A 22,118-nucleotide genomic window follows, 5' to 3' on the forward strand; every position below is an offset into this window, starting at 1 on the left:
AGCAGGTTGAATCATAGTCCTCTCCTGTTTGGTGGGGAGGGGAGGCAAGTAAAAGAAGGAGGATTAGTCATGGAGGGAGAAGCAGAGGGGAGGCTGGTCTGGGTTGGGGTGGGAAACTCATTGGAAGCTCAACTCCTACAAGGTTTCCTCCCCACAGTGCTCCCTCCAAGGAGCATGCATGTCTCTGTGAGTCACTGGCAGGGTGATGCAATCGAACTTCACCTCAGCCCTGCAAACCTGTGTGGGTGCTCCCTGCTCCATATACTCTCACCCCCTCCAGAAGGGTGATGGCTTCCTAGATAGTCCTACTGATCATCAGTCCCATCAAGGGTAAGACCACCCCTTTGAGGTTGGGGCAGGCAGTTGTCACTAGGTGGCCTGCCAAGGTGGCAGTTATTCTGGCGTCCTTGGGGAAATTACACCTGCGGGTGCCCGGTAAATGCAGGTAATGAGAGCCCATTCCCTGATCATCTTCATGCCCTCACTGACCGTGTGACACTGTGGCCAGCAATTCAGGTCCCATTCCAGGAGAGTGGGGAACCTGGGTCACACCACAGCCACCACCTGATCTCACAGGGTGGTGCCCTCATCAATCCCTTTGGGTGGCACCCGCAGAGAGATGTTAACTGTCTACTGTGCTGACAGGCTGCTCAGGGCATTGATCTCTAGATGGGAGAGATGAATATGCTCTCACAGCTGGAGCAGCCATGCAGCCAGATGTTTGCTGGGAAGCTGGCGATATCAATCTCCTAGCCTGGTTAACTCCTTGGTAAAGTAGTCCTGGATCTCTCTGACCTCTTAATGGCCACTTGCCTGCTCCCAATTCTCGGCTGCCTCCTTGTTGTAGGTCCGGGACTGCATGGTCACTGACCAGGCTTGCAGTATTTCAGGTATGCAGAGGGGAGGACACATGTAATAGGACTCGGCTTCCTCGTGATCGTCATCGTGCATTCACGCATCCCCATCCCCTGACCACATGTCGCCCTCTCCTCCATGCATGCAGTTGGGTATAAAGAATATATTGACACAAAATGAATCATCCTATGGGAAATCTGATGAGGAATCATTTTAAAGTCAACATGAGCACCTTTTGTTCTCGTGAGCCTGTTAAGTTTGTTTTACATCAATGGACTGTAAGCCCTAGTGCATTGTTTTGATGCTCCCAGAATTTCTTCCTCTTTGATATTTTGTACATTTTTAATGTCTTAAGAAAGCGAATACTGAAAGCGAATGTTCAATACCTGTATTGAACATTTTTGGGCTGAGAAGTGAATCGTCCAGAGCATAACATCTCAATTAGCTGCACTTCTCTAATAATCCCATAGAACTGATGTACAACTGGAGACCGGAAAGTTCACATCTGCTGCAGTGATTTTTTTTTTTAAACATTTTTAAAATTTGGATCCTAAAATCTTGATGCCCAACATTTTAAATCGACCTGGATGAAGGTCTCAGGCCTTGGTTATATATCTTTACCTCCTATGAATGCTGCAAGACCTGCTGTGTTCCTCCAGCATTTTTATATTTTTATTTCAATAAGTGTTTGCAGACAAACATGTTTCCCCACATTTTAAATCTACCACCACTTTCCACAATTCTTAACTCCCAATCAGCAGTGGTGGGTGAGGAAATGTTTTGAAAACCACTTAGACCCAGACGTTTTAAGATTTATTGATAATAATGCTGGATTCTTGGTAAGGCTACTGCCAAAGGCATGCTCCTGTCCTGGAACTTCAATTTTAATGTTGCATCACCATGCCAATGATGTAGAGAATATCCTGGTTGATGACACAAATTAATTGGAAGATAGAAAATAGAATAGGAAATGTGATTTGAAACCCTCTTTAAATCCTGCATGGGGGTATGTATTAGTGCTTTCATTGGACTCTTTTAAGAAGGAATTTTGGTACTCTAAACTCTCTGCAAATGCCTTAGAATTCTTTGACCTTCAAGAAAATAATGCTCCCTCCCACTGGCCAGGTTTTACTTAAATATGCCATGCTACTTAATGTGGCAGGGTTTAATTTTGGTTTGGAGACTTGACCAATATCAGACTTGCATGTAAAAACAAATTAAGGATTACTAATTATTAGTTTGTGAAAGGAGACAATACGATTATTTAGCCCTCTGTGGGGAGAAAAATTAGTAGATCTATTTTGTGATCTGGTAAGGAAATCAGAGTTTCTATACAAAGGGTAAACTGTCATGCAGAATGTATCAAGAGATGCTGAGCATCTTATTTTTGGATTAAAGATTGGTTAAGTAGTAACATTTAGATGTGTAATTTGACTTGGAATTCTTGTTTGTCAGGGATGGTAACTTTTTTAAGTGTGCAGAAATATGCAAGATGAATAGACTTAGAAGAACTGCTTAGATTGTATTTTTTTTTAAATATACAGGGTCTATGGACTCCAAGGAAGATCCAAAATCCTAATTATTTTGAGGATTTGCAACCTTACAAGATGACTCCAATCATTGCTATTGGTCTCGAACTATGGTCCATGACTTCTGACATTTTATTTGACAACTTTATTATTTGCACTGAAAGGAAAGTAGCTGACCAGTGGGCAGCTGATGGATGGGGTCTAAAGAAAATGGTGGCTACTGCAAATGAGGTATTTTATCAGTATATTATGAAATGGGCCAATAAATTGGGTCATTCATATTAAGTAATTATAAAATTAACTCTTTGCTTTGTTTTTTTAAAGTCTCCAAAGGAGAAATTTGTCCTTCATTGTTTCTATTATAGAAAACATATAATTTATTAACAATTGTGTGATAAACTTACGAACTTTTGTAAAACCAAATCATGAAATGATATTTGTACAACCATTCAGTAGTCTGAGATAAGATTTTTAGATATGCATGAGCGTTGCTTTAAATTATATGTTTTATCTTGAAGATGTACTCATCCCAACAAGGCATGAAATGTTCAATGAAAGTTGAGTGGGCAGCATGTGAGACAGCTCTAATACTGCAACAGGTTAAGGCAGTACTGTGGCATTTGATCTTGTGATATGTATCCAATACAAACATTTTCCTTTTTCTGTAGGTATTCTAGATTGCCCTAACTCTCCAATGCATGGCATAAATTCACACAATCATTTCAGCAGGGAAACAGGCCCATCTTGGACATGTTGACCAAGCTAGTCCCATTTGTCTGTGTTCAGCCAGTTTCCTTCAAATCCTTGCAATGTCTTCTACCACTTCATCTGGCAGTTCCTTCCATATACTAACCATCGTCTGTGTGAAGAAGGTGCCCCTTTGGACCCTTTCAAATCTTCGCTTTCACCTTAAACCTATGCTGTTTAGTTTTAGATTCACCTTTGACTACCTTATCTATGGCCTTCATGATTTCCCCTCTTCCCCCCCCCCCCCAACTCCGGCCCCCAAATTGACTTCCTCCACTCCAGGGAGAAAAGTCCCAACCTTTCCTTGTAACTCAAGCCATCCAGTCCTGGCACCTTTCTCTTGAATCCGATCTGCATCCTTTGCACCTATTGATATCTGTTGCTACTGACCTCTATTGAGGATGCCTGGATGTTTTGGGGGCAGGTATTCTCTCTTAGTTCTTGAGTAATAATTTTGCCACAATTCATATTGTAATTTTGATGGTGGGGGGAGGGGGTGGGAAAAGAACTGCACACCATTAAAACTTATTTGGAACTTTAATGTTGAATCCTGAAAGAGATTCCTTTCCCAACCTAACTGGATTTATTTAAAACAGACTAAATTTTACAGATGAGCTAGCACTAATTTTTATAGACTTTTGTGCTTCCGTGCCTTAAAGTGGCTGACTAGAGTTTGCACATTAACCGTAAACAAGATGTAAAAATTATTTTGATGAAATAATCCATGTATGAGCACTGAAACCTATAAATTTCCACCAGTCTGCATTTGATGTATGTGAGAATTTCTTGTCAGTGCATAATGTAAAGTTCTATTTGGAACATACATGGTGAAATGAGTATATTCTGATCAGTCTTAATACTGCTGTACCCTAAACCATAAAATATTCCATAAAATAGCTTTGGGATATCTTTTTGGGGTGAGTGGTAATTTTATGAAAAAAGACTTCAATGGATTTTCATTAGTTGCGATTCACACCACTTGGATTTGATATCAGATATAGCCAATGGAGCTACTGCTTTGCACACCTTCGGTGACACATTTAATCCTGTCCTCTGGTGTCTGTGTGGAGCTTACACATTTCTGTGAGGTGTTCCGGTTTCTACATCAAATTATTCCTTGTAAGTAGATATGTGGTAGTCTGAAGGGAGATGAAATAAATGTAGGGAGAATAGATTAAGGGAGGAAATTGAGAGATTGCAGCAAGAATTAAAAGAGCCTCTTGTGTCATGTCCCTGGAAAGGTTACTAATATTAACCTGGGCAAATCCTTGAGGTTCATCTCACGTGTTTATTCACGTTTCAAATCTGTTGTGAGCATTATATCAAAAGAAACATGATAATGGAGAAATGTATGCTCCAAAAATCTCATGGATTTTGTGTATTTTCCCTGTCTTGATTCCATTTCAAGATGTTCCAAATTCTATTTTTGTTTCCTGTGGCTCTGATTATTGATGTACCTCATAAAATATTTTCCTGAGCTTGACTGTTTACCTGGGTGAGTGGGTATTAACTAAAAGATGAACAAAAAGTAAACGCTGTGCCTCAGAGACTTTTGTTGTAATTTTATGTAACTTTCTTGTGACTAATCTTTCTACTTTCCTGCTTTTACACATAATTCAGTCTTGTTGTATATTCATGGATGTAGTTGTGTAATTTATCCACAGCAATTCTGATTATTTCCATTTTTTTTAAATCTTGGTTAAAATTTAAAAATTAGACCTACAGCATGGTAACAGGCCGGTTTTGTGCCACGAATCCATGCTGCCCAATTTACACCCATTAACCTACATCCCCAGTATGTTTTGAAGGGTGGGAGGAAACTGGAGCCCCCAGGGAAAACCCACATAGCGCAGGATTTGAACCCTGATCTCAATCGCTGGCGCTGTAAAGGTGTTGTGCTAACAATGAAATACAAAAGTTGACTCCATCTGACTGGAGAGACTTTGCTTTTTCAGCCTGGTGTGTTGGGCCAGTTGACAACTGCTGCAGAGGAGCGTCCGTGGCTTTGGATTATTTACATCCTTACAGCTGTTTTGCCTTTGGGGCTAATTGTGTTATTCTGCTGGCCAAATAAGGTAAAAGAAATATTTGAAAACTTTTGCTATGGTTCTTGACTTTTTTTTTAGACAGTGAGTAGCTTGGCTTCAGGCAAGTCCCAGGTTTAATTGTTTTGCTCTGGGGTGGTACTTTGATTGGATTTGGCAACCCTCACCTTGTGGAATAATTGGGAAAAATAGATGATTGGATTAAAGTTCTGATTTGTCATCCTTGCTAGAAATATGATTTTTTTTTTTTGCAATGACTTCCCTTCACATTGTTTCCCAATACTTTATCATCTTCAATCAGGAAATACTTCCTACATATTCATTCACAGATATTATAAGCTACAAGGGTCCCAGCACTGATTTCTGAGGGTATTCAATACAACAAACAGCCTTCGATTCTCTCTCATATTGGCACGTCAATTTCAGATTCAACTTCTCCTGATCTCATGGGCCATTATCTTTTTGACCAGTTTTACATTCAACTTGTTAAACTCTATGTAAACCACATCCACTGCACAGCCTTCATCAATACACTTTATCACCTTTTTTTAATTCAGTCAGATTGGTCAGATACAATCTGCCTTTGGTTGCTTGACTTTTTCAGAAACTTTTCCATGTCTGATGTCAGACTCAATTATAGAATTGCCCTGCTACCCATCTTGAAAAGGGGACCAGATTTGCTGTCCTCCAGCCATCTGGTATCTTGCATGTGGCCAGTGATCATTTAAAAGTCTCAGCCAGAAATGCAGTAATATCTTTCCTTGTGTAATATACAATAGCTAAATGAGATTTCTCTCATGCTGTTATGGGAATTTATCCATCACTAAGGTGCCTTTATGGCATCAAGTCTCTCTTTACATGGAGAATTGCTGTAGAATTTCACCTTCTCACATTGATTTTTTTTAACTATAGTTTATTTTGTGGGAGGACAGAAAATGTATTTTTTTTACACAGTTGCGAGAATTGTTATTGTTTCCATCTGTGCTAATATTACTAGAAACTAAATTTAGAATTTTTTTTCAGAATTTGACATTAGGAGATGTGTAAAATTGTTCAGCCAAAAGAAATAGAAGTGTTTTTGATAAAATTATCAAGTTTGAAAATATTTCTTTAGAAGCAAGATTCTGCAGCTGAATACAAGAAGACTGATGCTATGCAGCCTGATGTTAGAGAAGAACAAGAGGATGAGCAGGAAGAAATGGATGAGAATAAAGAATGTAATAATCTATCAAAAGGTAAAAGGATATTGTATTTTGGATTATAAAATTTGAGGTATCAGTGAAAGTACATTAGTTTCTGCACCACTTGTGCATTGGCATCCACCACCTGTCTTGGCTCCTCCACTTCCTGTGTGGCAAGATGACTTGTTCAAAATCCATTCTTGGATGAACTGCCAAATTTTTTTGGTAAGATTAGATGTACTAAAGCCATTGCCTATTTTTATCCTCGCAGTTAAAATTAACACTGTTTAAAAATGTTCTTTGTTCTCTATTTCTTTATCATATTATAGCTGAGACAAGGACTACCTACTTGGCTGCTAAATTCAATGTTTATACTTTGTTTATTGTTCCATTGTCCTGATTGTAGATAAATGCAGCTTTGGTTTGGGATGCACTAAATTCTGCTCGTTCATTAACTTTCACTGAGCTTCTTTGTAAAGCAATTGGGTTTCAGATTCTGAATACAATTTTAAAATCTGCCATGGTCACCCTTTCCAATCTCTGTAACTTTCTTCATTGTAAAGCGTACCTCTAATCCAGGTGACATCCTGATGTATTTCCTCTGTACTCTGTTCAGCATGATCACATCCTCCTTGTAGTGTGGCAACAAAAACTGTAAGGACAGCCTAATATAAAGTCTCAACTTTTATATTCTATGCCCCAACCAGCGAAGGCAAGCATGCCATGTATTGTCTTCACCATCCTATTGGCGTATTTCTATAATAGTTACAAGGATGTAGAGACCAGGACTTTTTGGTGTCTGTTCATTAACATTCCTTGATAACATAACATATAACATAACAATTACAGCACGGAAACAGGCCATTAGGCCCTTCTAGTCCGCACCGAACCAAACACCCCTTTCTAATCCCACCTCCCTGCACAATGCCCATAACCCTCCATCTTCTTCTCATCCATATACCTGTCCAACCTTTTCTTAAATAATACAATTGACTCCGCCGCCACTATTTCTCCCGGAAGATCATTCCACACAGCTACCACTCTCTGAGTAAAGAAGTTCCCCCTCATGTTACCTCTAAACCTCTGCCCCTTAATTCTTAACTCATGTCCTCTTGTTTTAAACTTTCCTCCTCTTAACGGAAATAGTCTCTCCACATCCATTCTGTCTATCCCTTTCATAATCTTAAATACTTCTATCAAATCCCCTCTCAACCTTCTACGCTCCAAAGAATAAAGACCCAATCTGTCCAATCTCTCCCCATACTCCAGATGCTTAAACCCAGGCAACATTCTGGTAAACCTTCTCTGCACTCTCTCCACTCTGTTTATATCCTTCCTATAATTAGGCGACCAGAACTGCACACAGAACTCCAAATTAGGCCGCACCAACGTCTTATACAATCTCAACATCACCTCCCAACTCCTATAAAGGCCAGCATACTAAAAGCTTTCTTCACCACCCTATTCACGTGAGTTTCTACCTTCAGGGAACGATGTACCGTCACTCCTAAATCTTTCTGCTCTTCTGTATTCCTCAATGCTCTCCCATTTACCACATATGACCTATTCTGATTCTTCTTACCAAAATGAAGCACCTCACACTTATCAGCATTAAATTCCATCTGCCATTTTTCAGCCCACTTTTCTAAGCAGCCCAAATCCCTCTGCAATCCTTGAAAACCTTCTTCATTATCCACTATTCCACCTATCTTAGTATCGTCTGCATATTTACTAATCCAATTTACCACCCCATCATCTAGATCATTAATGTATATAATGAACAACAATGGGCCCAATACAGATCCTTGAGGCACACCACTGGTCACCGGCCTCCAACCTGACAGACAATTATCCACTACCACTCTCTGGCCTCTCCCTTTCAGCCAATGTTCAATCCATTTGACTATCTCAAAATTTATACCTAAAGACTGCACCTTCCTAACTAACCTTCCATGTGGTACCTTATCGAAGGCCTTACTGAAGTCCATATAGACAACATCCACTGCGCTACCCTCATCCACATTCCTAGTCACCTCTTCAAAAAATTCAATCAGATTGGTCAAACATGACCTTCCTCCCACAAATCCATGTTGAGTGCTCCTGATCAGACCCTGTCTATCCAGATGTTTATAAGTACTATCTCTAAGAATTTTCTCCATTAATTTACCTACCACAGACGTCAAACTTACAGGCCGATAGTTGCCAGGCTTCCTCCTTGAACCCTTTTTAAATAACGGAACCACATGCGCAATGCGCCAATCCTCCGGCACTATCCCCATATCTAATGACATTTGAAAAATTACCGCCAGAGCCTCTGCTATTTCCTCCTTCACTTCTCTCAATGTCCTGGGGAAGATCCCGTCTGGTCCCGGAGACTTATCCACCTTTATATTCTTCAAAAGCCTTAAAACTACACCTTTTGTAATCTCTATATTCCCCATATTTACCCAATTTGCTTTTTTTATCCCACATCTCCCAATATCCTTCTCCTTAGTGAATACCGAAGAAAAGAAACTGTTCAATATCTCCCCCATTTCTCTAGGTTCCACACACAGTTTTCCACTCTGATTTTCTAAGGGACCAATTTTGTCTCTAGCTTTCCTCTTACCATTAACATATTTGTCGAACTCTTTTGGATTAGTTTTCACCCTGCTTGCCATAGTTTTCTCGTACCTTCTTTTAGCTTTCCTAATTCCTCTCTTAAGATTCCTCTTACATTCAATGTATCTTTCAAACATCTCCTTAACTCCATGCTTCTTATATCTAATGTACGCCTCCCTTTTTCTTCGAACCAAGTTTCCAATATTCCTTGAAAACCACGGCTCTCTCAAACCTTTTGCCCCTCCTTTTAACCTAACAGGAACATAAAGCTTTTGCACTCTCAAAATCTGATCTTTAAAAGACTTCCATCTCTCTACTACATCCTGCCCACATCCTGCCCATAAAACAAATTGTCCCAATGCACACCCTGCAAGTCCTTTCGCATCTCCTCAAATCTAGCTTTTCCCCAATCAAAATACATCATCACTGTTGGGATTAAATTCCATCTGCTAATGTTTTGCCTAACTTTCCATCCGATTTCTATCCCTTTGTAGTCTTGGACCTCTTCCTCTCTCTTCATAATACCAGCAACTCTTGACACCCACAAACTTGCTAATCATACTTTGTTTTAGTGTATGTCATTAACACACATCACAAACACCAAAGATTCCAGCATCAGTCACTGAGGTACACTATTAGTCACAGACCCAATAAGAGAAATATCCTTCCACCACTACCTTCTGCATCCCATAACCAGGGCAACTTTGAATCCAGTTAGCCAGCTTGTGTAAAATCTCATGTGCCTTAAATTGGACCATCCTGCCATGCAAAAATGTATCAATTGCCTTAAAGACAATATAGACTAGATCTACTGTACCACCTTCATCAAGCTACACTTACTTCCTCAAAAAAATTTTTCTCAAATCTGTGAGACAAGATTTTTCCCACATAAAACCATGTGGATTGTCACTAAACAGTCCCTACTTTTCCAGATGTACATAAATCCTCCTTTAAAAATTTCTCCAGTAATGTTCCTACCACTAACATGAGGCTCACCAGACTGCAGTTGTCTGACTTATCACTGCAACCCTTCTTAAAGGAGCAATATTAGTCTTCTGGTACCTTGTCTGTGGCTAATGAAAATGCAGACATCTCTATCAGGGTTCCAGAAATCAACTCCCTTGTTTCCCATAGCATTCTAATTTGTATCTCAACTGAAATGCTTCTATTTAAATTTCCTTGGTTTATACCTAGTTTAGCAGCTATTATTGAAGAATTTTGGACAATCTTGAGTTTGTATCCTAGCATCCCAATGGCAACTAAACCCAAGTAAGCTTTTGTCAGTGTCAGTATTAACTGATACATTGGAATAACTTTCATAAGAAACACTGGTTGGTTTTAGAATGCTTGGGAATAGTTGCAGATATGAAGAGTTCAATATTTCAGATTTATTGTCAAAGTACATACATGATATCATATACAACTGTGAGATTATTTTTCCTGTGGGCCAGGCAGGATTTCTACTTGTCAGTGATGCAAAAAAAAAACTGTTCTCAAGAAAAGATGTGTATACAAAGGGAACAAATGTTAACAAGTGAAAAAAAAACTGCAATGCAGAAAATAAATACATTAAAATCCCGATATTCCAGAATTCAATCAACCAGAAACTCAAACAACTGACAGAAAAAGGAAAAAAAAATTAATATGACTGGGCAGGTGGACCCTGCAAGGGAGCACTGAGACTTCATTGGACACATGCAGGTTTGCCCTGATGAACTAGCAATGCCCCTCAATGCATGCATTCTTTTTACTGTCGCCACTTGCATGGAAGTGAGCAGGGTTATCAGTGTGAGGAAGGTGCGCAGAGGATCTGACTGGAACACTTGCATGGAAGTGAATCAGGTTATCAGTGCAAGGAAGAAGGTAGGGCCTGACCAGGACACTTGTGGGGAGATGAGTTTGGGTTGTCAGCGCGAGGAAGGTGTGTCAAGGGCTTGACCGGGACATTTGCATGGAGGTAAGTCGAGTTGACTTGGGAGCAAACATTCAGCTAGCGGAACACCCTAGTTGTGCCCCGCCCGGAGCAGCTATTTGAATAAAGTTGAGTTAGAATGAAATGGCTACATCCAGGATAATGAGCTGACCGATGCCCTGGAGTGACTCTCCCAAAGTGTCTCCCTAGTAAGAGTCATTTTTATTAGTATTAAGTATATGAAAAGTATTTATCTGTAAAGTTTGGAAATAGGGTTAATCATGATGCCAGCACAGTTAGTATAGTGGCTAGTGCAACACTTTACAGCGATAGTGACCGTGGTTCGAATTTAAACTTTATAAGTTGCGGGAATTACACAAGTAATGTGAACACTACATAATTAGAGATGACAATACTGACTTTTTTTTCCAAATGGCTTTACATTTTGCACTGTCTTATCTTTTAAATGGTGTATTCTTAATGCAGATGTATTGGGTGTTGGAAGAGTGAATCTCAATCAACCAGAAAGTTTGCATTTCTGACATCTGCAATCCCCGTAGATGCCAGATAATGTATTTAATAGTATTCAAAAATATGGGCAGTGCAGCTAAGGACCCGCAGGAAGCGGAGATGCAGTGCTCCTGCAGGGTCCAGCTGTCCGGACAACTGCTGTTGGCTCTGCACGGGCTTTGAACAGCCCATTGTGGGAGTTGATGGTGATTTTAGTTGAAATCCCGTGACTGCGGGTCTGTGCCCAAAATGGTGGCACCTATTAATCGACAGGAGCAACTAGGGGCTGCAGGCTCCAGGGAAGTGGAGGACTGGAGCAGGGAACCAGAAGACAGGAAGATCACACACTGTCTGAGAGGGAGAAGCAGAGGAGACGACCCACGGGCTAATGACCATGCCATCTGAGGGGCCAGTGCATGTGCCGGGCAGCTGGCAACTCGAGGCAAGGAACGAGAGAAGCTGTGGACTACTGGAGACTGCTGTCGGGAGAATTGTGCTGGGCTGCAAACTGGCTCAAACTGGCTGGTGGGGTACCAGGTATTGGAACCAGGATGCTTCGAGGTGCCGGGGGTGCTGGAGGCCCCTGACCGTGTCAGAGGTTCAGATCTGGAGCTCAGGTTGCCAATGATTTGGACTAGACTCTATGTGACTGTGGGGGCTGTGGAAGCGCTGGAGGCAAATCTACGGACACTCAATAACTCTGGGGGGGACTCTCCTTGGCCTCTCTCTCTCTTTCTCTCTCTCTCTCTCTCTCTCTCTCTCTCTCTCTCTCTCTCTCTCTCTCTTTCTCTCTGATTGTAAGAGGTGCTTGGGCAATTTCTGCTTATGGCGAATCTGTCTGCCTTGCAACAGGCAAAAGAAATTTCATGTAATATGACACTGATTTATAACTATGACAATAAATTGGATCTTTATATTGAAATGTGCAAAGTAAGAATCCTTAAATTAGTCTCTAATTGAGTTTGTTTAGGAGTCTGATAATGGAGGGGTAACTGAATCTGGTGGTAAGAATCTTGTGGTACTTATACTTTTTCCTGATGGTAACGGGGAGAACGGTGCATGTGCTGGGTGGTGTGGATCCTTGATGATTGCTGCTGCTCTCCGACAACAGAGTTGCATGTTGCTTTTTTTTTCTACAGTGGGGAGAGTTTTGCCTGTGATGTACTGGGCTGTGTCCGCTACGTTTTGCACAGCTTTCTGATCAAGGGCATACGTGCCCCAATACCAGGAGGTGATGCAGCTGGTCAGCGCACATTCCACTACATGTCTGCAAATATTTGCTAAGATTATCGATGTCATATTAAACCTCTGCAAACTCCTGAGAAAGTAGAGGTGCTGATGTGCCTTCTTCATAATGGCATTTGTGTGTTTGATCCAGAAAAACTCCTCCAAAATATTGACTCCCATAATTTTAAATTTGCTCATCCTCTCTGTCTGATTTTCCCCCAATGATCACTGGATCATTTACCTCTGATTTTCCCCTCCTGAAGTCCTCAATCAGCTCCTTGGTTTTGGTGTCATTGAGTGCAGGGTTGTTGTTAGTACTCTATTTAGCCAAGTTTTCATTCTTCCTCATGTCTGCGGTCTCACACCCTTTTTATACCACCCACTACCGCTGTATCATCAGTAAATTTTTAGATGTGTTATTGTCGTACCAAGCTACATAGTCATGGGTGTAAAGTGAGAAGAGCAGAGAGCAATGATTCTTTTTTCCAATATTGATTAGATTATCTCTGAATTCATTTTTACTCTAAATCCTCCAATGCATTTGCCTAATAATGCATCTTGAAAACTTCAGTTGTCCTGGTCTCGAGCAATTTTTAGGGCGAGGGTGAAGTACTTCCTGATTTCATCAATGGCTCCCCTAATTTAATTTTTATTTGGAATAGTAGCCCTCTCTAAAAGCGCTCTATAATTGTCGTGGCTTGCTCTGCTTTTGAAATGTGGGTTTGAGTGAAGTGACAAATTTTTGACCCTTTCAACAAGATTACTTCAATGAGATATAATGGTGTGTCACATTTGTGGTTTTAAAATACTATGTTTTAAGATCATCTACAATGCTAATTTCTCTCCTGTATTTGAACTTTACAGCCAGTTTTGGAAAATGTCCTAATTAATCACTCGTATGCCTAATTTTCATAACTCTGCAATACATTCCTCCCAAGACTAAAGTAACCTTCCTGAAGTGTCATCTTCAAATTGATTATAATTCTCCAAAGACAGCTGGAAGGTGGTCACAGGAGGCTGAAGAACGGTTACAGAATTTCCTCGAGTCAGCGGATTGGGTGGTGTTCAAGGACTCCAATAAGAATCTGTGCAATTACACCAGGGTTGTCACAGACTTTATCAAAACAGCTGTGGATGAGTGAGTCCCCACTAAATCGATCAGGGTTTTCTCCAACCAGAAGCCCTGGATGAATAATGAAATCCAGAACCTGCTGAGAGCCAGATCACAGGCATTTAAGTCCAGAGATCCAAATCAATACAGAAGGAACAGGTATGGACCTGTGAAAAGCTATCTCCTGGAAAAAGTAGAAATTCCAGATGAAAATGGAAACAACAAAGGACACCTAACAGCTGTGGCAAATGCCATAACCTGCTACAAAAATAAATCCGGTAAAGTTGCAGATAGCAAAGCCTTGTTCCCAGAGGGACTCGATGCCTTCTATGCCCAATTGGACAACAGTAACAATGAAGAACCACCCCTCCACAACCATGCATCCCCCGATGATCCCATCCTGTCGGATTCTGAGGATAACGTGTGTGCAGCCTTCAGAAGAGTGAATCTGAGGAAACACCAGGGCTGGATGGCTGAGTTTTAAAAATCTGTGATGACCAACTTGCCAATGTATTCATGGATTTCTTCATTATCTCACTCAAGCAGAGTATGATGTACACTTGTTTCAAACTGGCATCAATCATACTGGTGTCCAAGCAGTGTTGTAACCTACCATAATGACTATTGACCAGTAGCACTTGCATCAACAGTAATTTGAAAGCCTGATGTTGAAGTATATCAGCTCCTGACTGAGAGGTGACACGATGTGTTCCAGTTCCATCTTTGCAACAGGTCTACGGCACATGCCATCTCACTGCCTCTACACAAAGCCCTGGAACACCTGGACGGTAAAGATGCATTCAACAGGATGAACACCATCATCCCCTCAAAACTGATCAGCAAACTTCAAGACCTGGGACTCAACACCCCACTGTACAATTGGATTAGGAATTTCCTCACCTCCAGACCACAATAAGAGAGGATTGGCAAGAACATCTCCATCAGTACCTGAGCACCACAGGGCTCCGTTCTTAGCCCCCTGCTCTATTCACTGTACACCTATGTATGCGTGGCTCACTACAATAATAACACCATCTACAAATTTGCTGTTGATACCATGGTCGTGGGTTTTACAAAGAAAAATAATTAGTCAGCATACTGGAAGGAGATTGAAAACATGGCTGAATGGTGCGCCACAACCACCTTGCACTGATTGTCACCAAAACTCAGGAGCTGACTGTTGACTTCAGGAAGAGAAAGCCAATCCAGTGACCATTTGGGGAATCAGAGGTGGAGAGGGTGAGCAAATTTGTTCTTGGGAGTCACTATTTCAGAGGATCTTTTCTGAGCCTAACGCACAAATGGTATTGTGAAGAAAGCACGTCAGCACCTCTCCTTCCTCAGGAGCTTGTGGAAGTTTGGAATGACACCACAGAAATCCTGGCAAATTTCTACAGATGTGGTGGAAAGTGTGCTGACCGGCTGCATCATGATCTGGTATGGAAAAACCAATATCCCTGATTGTAAAGGCCTCCAAAAGGTAGTGGACACATCTCAGGACATCACAAACAAAGCCATCCCCACTATCAAGAACATCTACAGGGATCGCTGCTGTCGGAGATCAGCAAGGATCCACACCACCCAACACATGCTCTCTTCATGTGACTACCAACAGGAAAGAGGTATAGGTGCCACAAGACTCACACCACCAGGTTTAGGAACAGCTGCTACCCCTCCACTATCAGACTCGACAACAAACCTGATCAGAGACTCATTTAATGACTCTTACTTGTGCACTTTATTGATTTTTTTTAATACTTTCTGTATAACAGTTTGTTTATATTCATTGTTTACACTTCTTGATAGACAGGAATTATAGGGACACTATCACACTTAGGAGGCAGGAGGATGGTAGATGGGTGACAGGAGATGGAAGTGGAACAGGCAGCTAGTGCAGGTACCCCTATGGCCATTCCCCTCAATAACAAGTACTGTATACCATTTTTGATACTATGGAGAGTGGGGGGCAGGGAAAAAGCACAAACCACAGTGATTAGATCTCTGGCACGGTGTCTGGTCCTGTGGCTAATAAGGAAGGAGAAGAGGCAAGCTTATAGTGATAGAGGATTAGGGACATATAAGAGGTTCTGTGGAAGAGATAGAGTATCTAAGATGGTATATTGCCTCCCTCGTGCCAGGGTCAGGAGGTTAATGGCGTTCCAAGGAGAGAGGATGAGCAGCCAAATGTCGTGGGAGGTCCTACAAGGAGTGTTCATAGAGTTTGATGCTAGGTTGAAGGATAAGACCTCTACAAGTTTGTGATCTCAGGATTGCTGTCTGCAAAGTGCTAGTGAAGTTAGAAATAGGATAATGCAGCTTACATGTAGCTAAAGATATGATGCAGGAGGGAGGGCTTCAGGTTTCTAGATCATGGTCTCCCTTCCAGGGAAGGAGGACATGTTCCATTGGGACGGTTTGCATCTGAACTGGAGGGAGACTAATATCCTTGCAGGAAGGATTGCTAGTGCTGCTCCGGTGAGTTTAAACTAGATTTGCAGGGTGGTGGGAACCAGAGTGCCAGAACAGATAGTGGAGTGGAAGAGGAAAAAGATGATGCAAAAATTGCATGCACCGTTATCAAAGGGTTGTACGTGGTGGAAATTTTCTAAAGTGCATCTATTGTAGGAAAGCCAGATGAGCTTAGAGCATGGATTGGCATGTGGAATTATGATATGTCCATTAGCAGGTATAGGCAACATGGAGCAAATAAGGTACTTGAGTACATTTTTTTAATAAAAAGCAAGTAAAATCTCAAGAAAGAAATCAGGAAGGCTAAAATACATGAGGTTGCTTTGGTGGACAATGGGAAGGAAAATCCTAAGGGTTTCTACACGTATATTAAGAGCAAAAGGATAGTAAGGGACAAAAATTGGTCCCCTCCAAGATCAGAGTGGTCAGCTTTGTATGAAGACAAAAGTGATGGGGACAATCTTAAATGTTTTCATCAGTATTCACTCAGCAAATGGGCACAAAGTTGTGGGAAATAAGGAAAACCAGCAGTGAAGTCATGGAACCTATACAGATTAAAGAGGAGGAAGTGCTGCCTGTTTTAATGCAGTGGTTCCTAAATTTTTTGGGCTGCTGCCCCCTTGGTCTCCAGGCCACATTCCGAATGCGCCCCACCCTCCCACCCCCATACAATGGTGTTGTGGGGGTAGTAACGGTGCTGAGTGTGGTGGGAGGGTTAGTGGCAGCGGTGAGGGGGAAAAAGTGATGCCAATACAACCTGGAGCCTATCGAGATCAGCTCTTGTGATGTTGCCTTTTATTTTCCTCATTACTGCCACCCCAAATCTGGCCAGAAAATTACTGCACTGGCTTCTTCATTAAATTTTGCAGCAAACTGAATAATAACAAGATGGAAGGTTTGGACCACCTCAAGGCCTTCTTGTAGCTTTCCACTTTTTGGTTGGGGGAGGTTGCAGCAGCGCCCACTTTGGGAATCACTATCTTAAAGCAATTAAGAGTGGATAAATCCCCAGGGGCTGTCAAGATCTTCCCTTGGACCTTGAGGGAGGCTAGTGTAGAAATTACAGGGGCTCTGGCAGAAATATTTAAAATTTCCTTTGCAATGGGTGTAGTGCTGGAGGATTGGAGGGTAGCTCACGTGGTTCCATTGTTTAAAAAAGGCTCCAAAAATAGCCCTGGAAATTATAGGCCGTTGTGCCTGATGCCAGTAGTAGGTAAATTATTGGAAGGTGCCCTAAGATCGTGGATATACAATTATTTGGATAGCTAGAAACTGATTAGGGATAGTCAACATGGCTTTGAGCGTGGTATGTCATGTTTAACCAATTTTAGAGTTTTTCAAGGAGGTTACCGGAATGTTGATAATGAAAAGGCTGTGGATGTTGTCTACATGAACTTAAGTAAATCCTTTGACAAGGTCCCACATGGGAGGTTAGTCAGGAAGGTTCAGACACTAGGTATTCATGGTGAAGTAGTGAACTGGATTCAACAGTTGCTAGATGGGAGAAGCCAGAAAGTAGTGGTGGATGATTGCTTCTCACACTGGAGTCATGTGACCACTGGTGTGCCTAAGGGATTAATACTGGGACCATTGTTGTTTGTCATCTATATCAATGATCTGGATAATAATGTGGTAAATTGGATCAGCAAGTTTGCAGATGACACTAAATTTGGAGGAGTTGTGGGCAGTGAAGGAGGTTTTCAAAGCTTGTAGAGGGATCTGGACCAGCTGGAAAAATTGGCTGAAAAATGGCAAATGGAACCTAATGCAGATGAGGTGAGGTACTGCATTTTGGAAGGATAAACTAAGAAAGAAAATACAGTACTGATTCTCCGAAATCCTCAATTATACAAATTTTTTTCAGAGCCAAACTAATCAGGGGAGTCAGACTGCCAGCAGCAGCCAGCATTTTTTTGGTGAGAATTAAACATTATTTTAATGCTTAAAAAGCCTTCCCTTGTTTTATTGTTGTTTATGCACTTTTACAAGTGATTTGCTACTGGGCTGAGTTTTTTTTTAAATGAACAATTCTTTGAAGAAACCGTTTATCCGAAGTAGGCCTGGTCCCAACCATTTTGGAGTTGTACTGTATATGGTAAATGGTTGAGCACTGAGGAGTGTGGCAGAGCAGAGGGGTCTGGGAATACAGATACATTGTTCCCTAAAGTGCCATCAGAGGTAGACAGGGTTGTAAAGAGAGCTTTGGCATTTTGACCTTCATAAATCAAAGTACTGAAAACAGGAGTTGGGATGTTGTGGTAAAGTTGTATAAGACATTGGTGAGGCCAAATTTTGGAGTATTGTGTGTGTCACATTTGTGGCCCAAAATGTGAAGTTAATAAAACATTAAACACAAGTTTTATCAGGTAAACTTCTCAGTGGCTTTATTCTCCAGTTTCCTTTGTTCTCCTGCTTGTGCTCTTATCTCTCTCTCTCATACCACGTGACTTCCGGTACATCTCATACATATTCATTATCATGACATCGTGCAGTTGTGGTCACCTCACTATTGGAAAGATATCAATAAGATAGAAAGAGTGCAGAGAAGATTTACTAGGATGTTGCCTGGACATCAGGAACTGAGTTACAGGGAAAGGTTAAACAGGCTAGGACTTTATTCCCTGGAGTGTAGAAGAATGAGGGGAAATTTGATAGACATATTTAAAATTGATAAACAGAGTAAATGTAGGTATATTTTTTTAAACTGAGGATAGGTGAGATACAAACCAGAGGACATAGGTTAAAAGGGAAAGGTTTAGGGGGAAACATGAGGGGGAACGTTACACAGAGTGGTTGGAGTATGGAACGAGTTGCCAGTTGAAGTAATGAATGTGGGCTCAATTTTAACATTTTAGAAGAATTTGGATAGGTACATGGATGGGAGAGGTATAGAGAGCTATGGATTGGGTGCAGATCAGTGGGAGTTGGCAAAAAATAAGTTCAGCACAGACTAGAAGGGGCCTTTTTATGTGCTGTAAAGTTCTGTTTATATGTATACAATGTGTCCAATTTATACATTACCAATAAGTAGTAATTCTGCCTCACCTACAGAAAAAATAAACTGAAGGATGTATGTGATGTCATGTATGTATTAAAAAAATCTAGTTGTATTTCATATGTCTGGACAAGTAACTTTCCCTTTTTACTCCAGAAGCTGAAGATGAAAAAGCAAATGGAGATTATGAGAACATTGGAGAAGGAAGTCAAGAAGAGGATGAGGAGGGCAAAAAATCCAAATCTGCATCAGAGGATGAGGTTAATATTTCAATTGAATGCTGTCTTTGTGAAGTACTTAATGTTCTGAACATGACTCTCAGCAACCTTGTTCAGGATCTGCCTGAATTTTCTGCTCTCCTAAAAAAGGACCCAGCCACAAAACTTCAATTGTCTTGTGCTTTCCATGGACGCTGCTTGATCAGCATTTTTACATTCTGCACTAGACCCCGGCATCTGCAGATTTCTTGTTGCGGGGGAAACTAAGACACAACCGTTTGCATATTTGGTGTCGAAGGAAGCAAGATTTTGTATGGCTTTGATGGGAAGTGATGGTGTCAATGAGGGTATTTCCTTTATCAGATTTGCTTTGTCTTTTGTAATAGATTTTCCTCTTTATTTTAGATGAAAGATGCAGATGAAGGTGTTGGCTCGGGGGACTGTCCCACAAAGCTGAGCCGCAAGAAAAAGCTGAGGAAAGAATAAATGCTTTAATACTCTTGGAATGGAGGCATTGTCATTTTTACAGGTGGGCCTACTAGTACCCCTCTGTACTTCCTGAAAGCATGCAGATTTACTTGGCTGATAGCTGAATGATGTATCAGCCTTGTAGAAGTACCTGTGTAATCCTTGCCCTCATTTTATCATCTTCCCTGCTTTATTTACAAACCTGTTAGTCTTCCTGGAAGAAAGAAAAAAAATCTCTCTGAAGATGTTGATTTTTAATTTTAAGAGTACCTGAATGTGGTGTAATGCCAAATGACCAGTTGCAAGGCTATATTCTGGTCTTGCAAACTTGCAGCAAGTATTTGAAAAATTTTGTCAGTGTTAACCAGGGTAAAATTACAAATAGTATAAAATGAAAGGTAGTTACAGATGTATGGTAATATTTGTATGTTTTGAAAAGTGAGAAGCATTGGCATATTATAGGTAGTATATGTTATTCATTTCAAGTTTTCACCCAGTTGGGAAGATAAATTAACATGAACATAATTCTTATGTATATAGAGTACTAGATATGAATTCAAATAATGAACCTCTTGGCAAAACTCAGTTTTATCTTTGATGCCAATATTTTCTTCCCTTGTGTATCCTATTTGATTGTTGTAGCAAAACAAAAGATGCACTGAATTTCTTTATACATATGAATTGTTCAGGTACAAATGAGGATGTTGTGCTTTATTTCTTCCCTTCTTCTGCTTTGATACACATTTCTATATGATGTAAATATTGTGTTGCATTTTATCTTGACCACTAATTTAAAATGTCGTCTGCATTTCATATTATCAATTTAGTTGTGAGAAATCCCCAGTTTATTTTGGTGTGTGTATTTAGGTAAATAATTTGTATACAGTCCAGTAACATTCCTAAGTTGTCTTCTATGTGAGTTTCAATTTTATGAATACAAAATGAATGATTTAACAAACCAAATGGCTTCAGTTCAGGAGATGATTGTTGTCCTGTGTACTGAAATTTCTGGAGTTTTTATAGTTTTAATGTTACTCTGAGTTGCCATTATCTTTGTTTACCATGATGTTTGCAAATTTCAATTGCTCTTTGAAATAAATATTGAATACAATGGCATTTTTTGTTGACTACATATTCAATCTACTGTTCAGTTTAAGTGTCTTGGATTTTATAAATTTACCTTGTGAGATGATGAGTAAAATAGATTCAAGCTTCTGTATTTGCAAACTTGTAAATACAGTACAGTGACCAGACATTTTTCAGCTTTGGGGTTTTCGGAACAATGGAACTCAGTCACATCAGCAGAATACCTGTATCAGCAGTTAAACAACGGCAGGCTGTTTGAGTGCTGACATGATGCCACAAGTGGAAAATTCACATGAAATAATCTTTAGTATTTGCCAAAAGAAAACGGGATCTCTGCTTTCACAAAAAAAATAAATGGAGTATCAAACACTAGAAAATCTCCTTGATGGCTTTTTCAAATGTTTCCTCCAGTGTCATCTGGCTCATTAACAAAATGGTGCCATCAGAGCCCTACATGGGCAAATTGGATGGTGAATTCTTTTCAATTTGTGACATCATGTCAGCACCAAAACAAAAATCAGTTTTTGGATCTTTTCAGTTTTCAGATCTTTGGATACGGGGTACTCAACCTGTACCTTTTTTGCATCTACTCTTTGAACACTGGTATTTGCATTTGATGCCCTCTATTTTCCCTACAGCAAATATTTTGCCATTGAAGATTTTCTTTGAACTACAATAAAATATCATTGTTTGCAAGTAAGACATTTTTCTTTTGAAAAGCAGTAATGAGTTGGAGGTGAATAAACTACTGAAAGAACTCAGCAGGTCAGGCAGCATGCACAAGCAGAAGCGATCAGTCAACATTTTGGGTAAAGATCATAAGACATAGGAGCAGAAATAGGATATTCAGCCCCATCAACTCTTCTCCACCATTTAATCATAAGCTGATCAATTTTCCCACTCAGCCCCACAGCCTGATCTTCTTCTCATAACCTTGGATATCCTGGCTAATCAAGAACTTGTTAATCTCTGCCTTAAATACACCCAATGACCTGGTCTCCTCAACTGCCTGTAGCCACAAATTCCACAGATGTACCACCCTCTGGCTGAAAAAATTCCTTTGTATCTCTTCTAAACAGACTCCCTTTAATCCTGAAGTTTTGTCCTCTACTCCTTTCTACATCAGCTCTGTCCATGCCTTTCAACCTTCTAAATGTTTCAATG

At 40.5% G+C, this 22,118-nt stretch overlaps 1 protein-coding gene across 8 annotated transcripts in view; it reads left to right on the plus strand.

Annotated features, from left to right (window-relative positions):
* Positions 1-20,984, plus strand: part of LOC138757654 (calnexin-like) — an 87,010-nt gene extending 66,026 nt beyond the window's left edge. For all 8 annotated transcript variants that reach the window (XM_069925325.1, XM_069925327.1, XM_069925328.1 and 5 more), the window contains 5 exons: positions 2,400-2,615; positions 5,087-5,206; positions 6,291-6,411; positions 19,339-19,442; positions 19,806-20,984. In XM_069925325.1, the coding sequence (XP_069781426.1) occupies positions 2,400-2,615; positions 5,087-5,206; positions 6,291-6,411; positions 19,339-19,442; positions 19,806-19,886 (642 nt within the window). In that variant the 3' untranslated portion in view covers positions 19,887-20,984. The remainder of the gene's footprint in view (positions 1-2,399; positions 2,616-5,086; positions 5,207-6,290; positions 6,412-19,338; positions 19,443-19,805) is intronic.
* Positions 20,985-22,118: the final 1,134 nt, after the last annotated feature.

This window comes from Narcine bancroftii, chromosome 3, assembly GCF_036971445.1.
Source record: "Narcine bancroftii isolate sNarBan1 chromosome 3, sNarBan1.hap1, whole genome shotgun sequence".
NCBI classification, from domain to species: Eukaryota; Metazoa; Chordata; class Chondrichthyes; order Torpediniformes; family Narcinidae; genus Narcine; species Narcine bancroftii.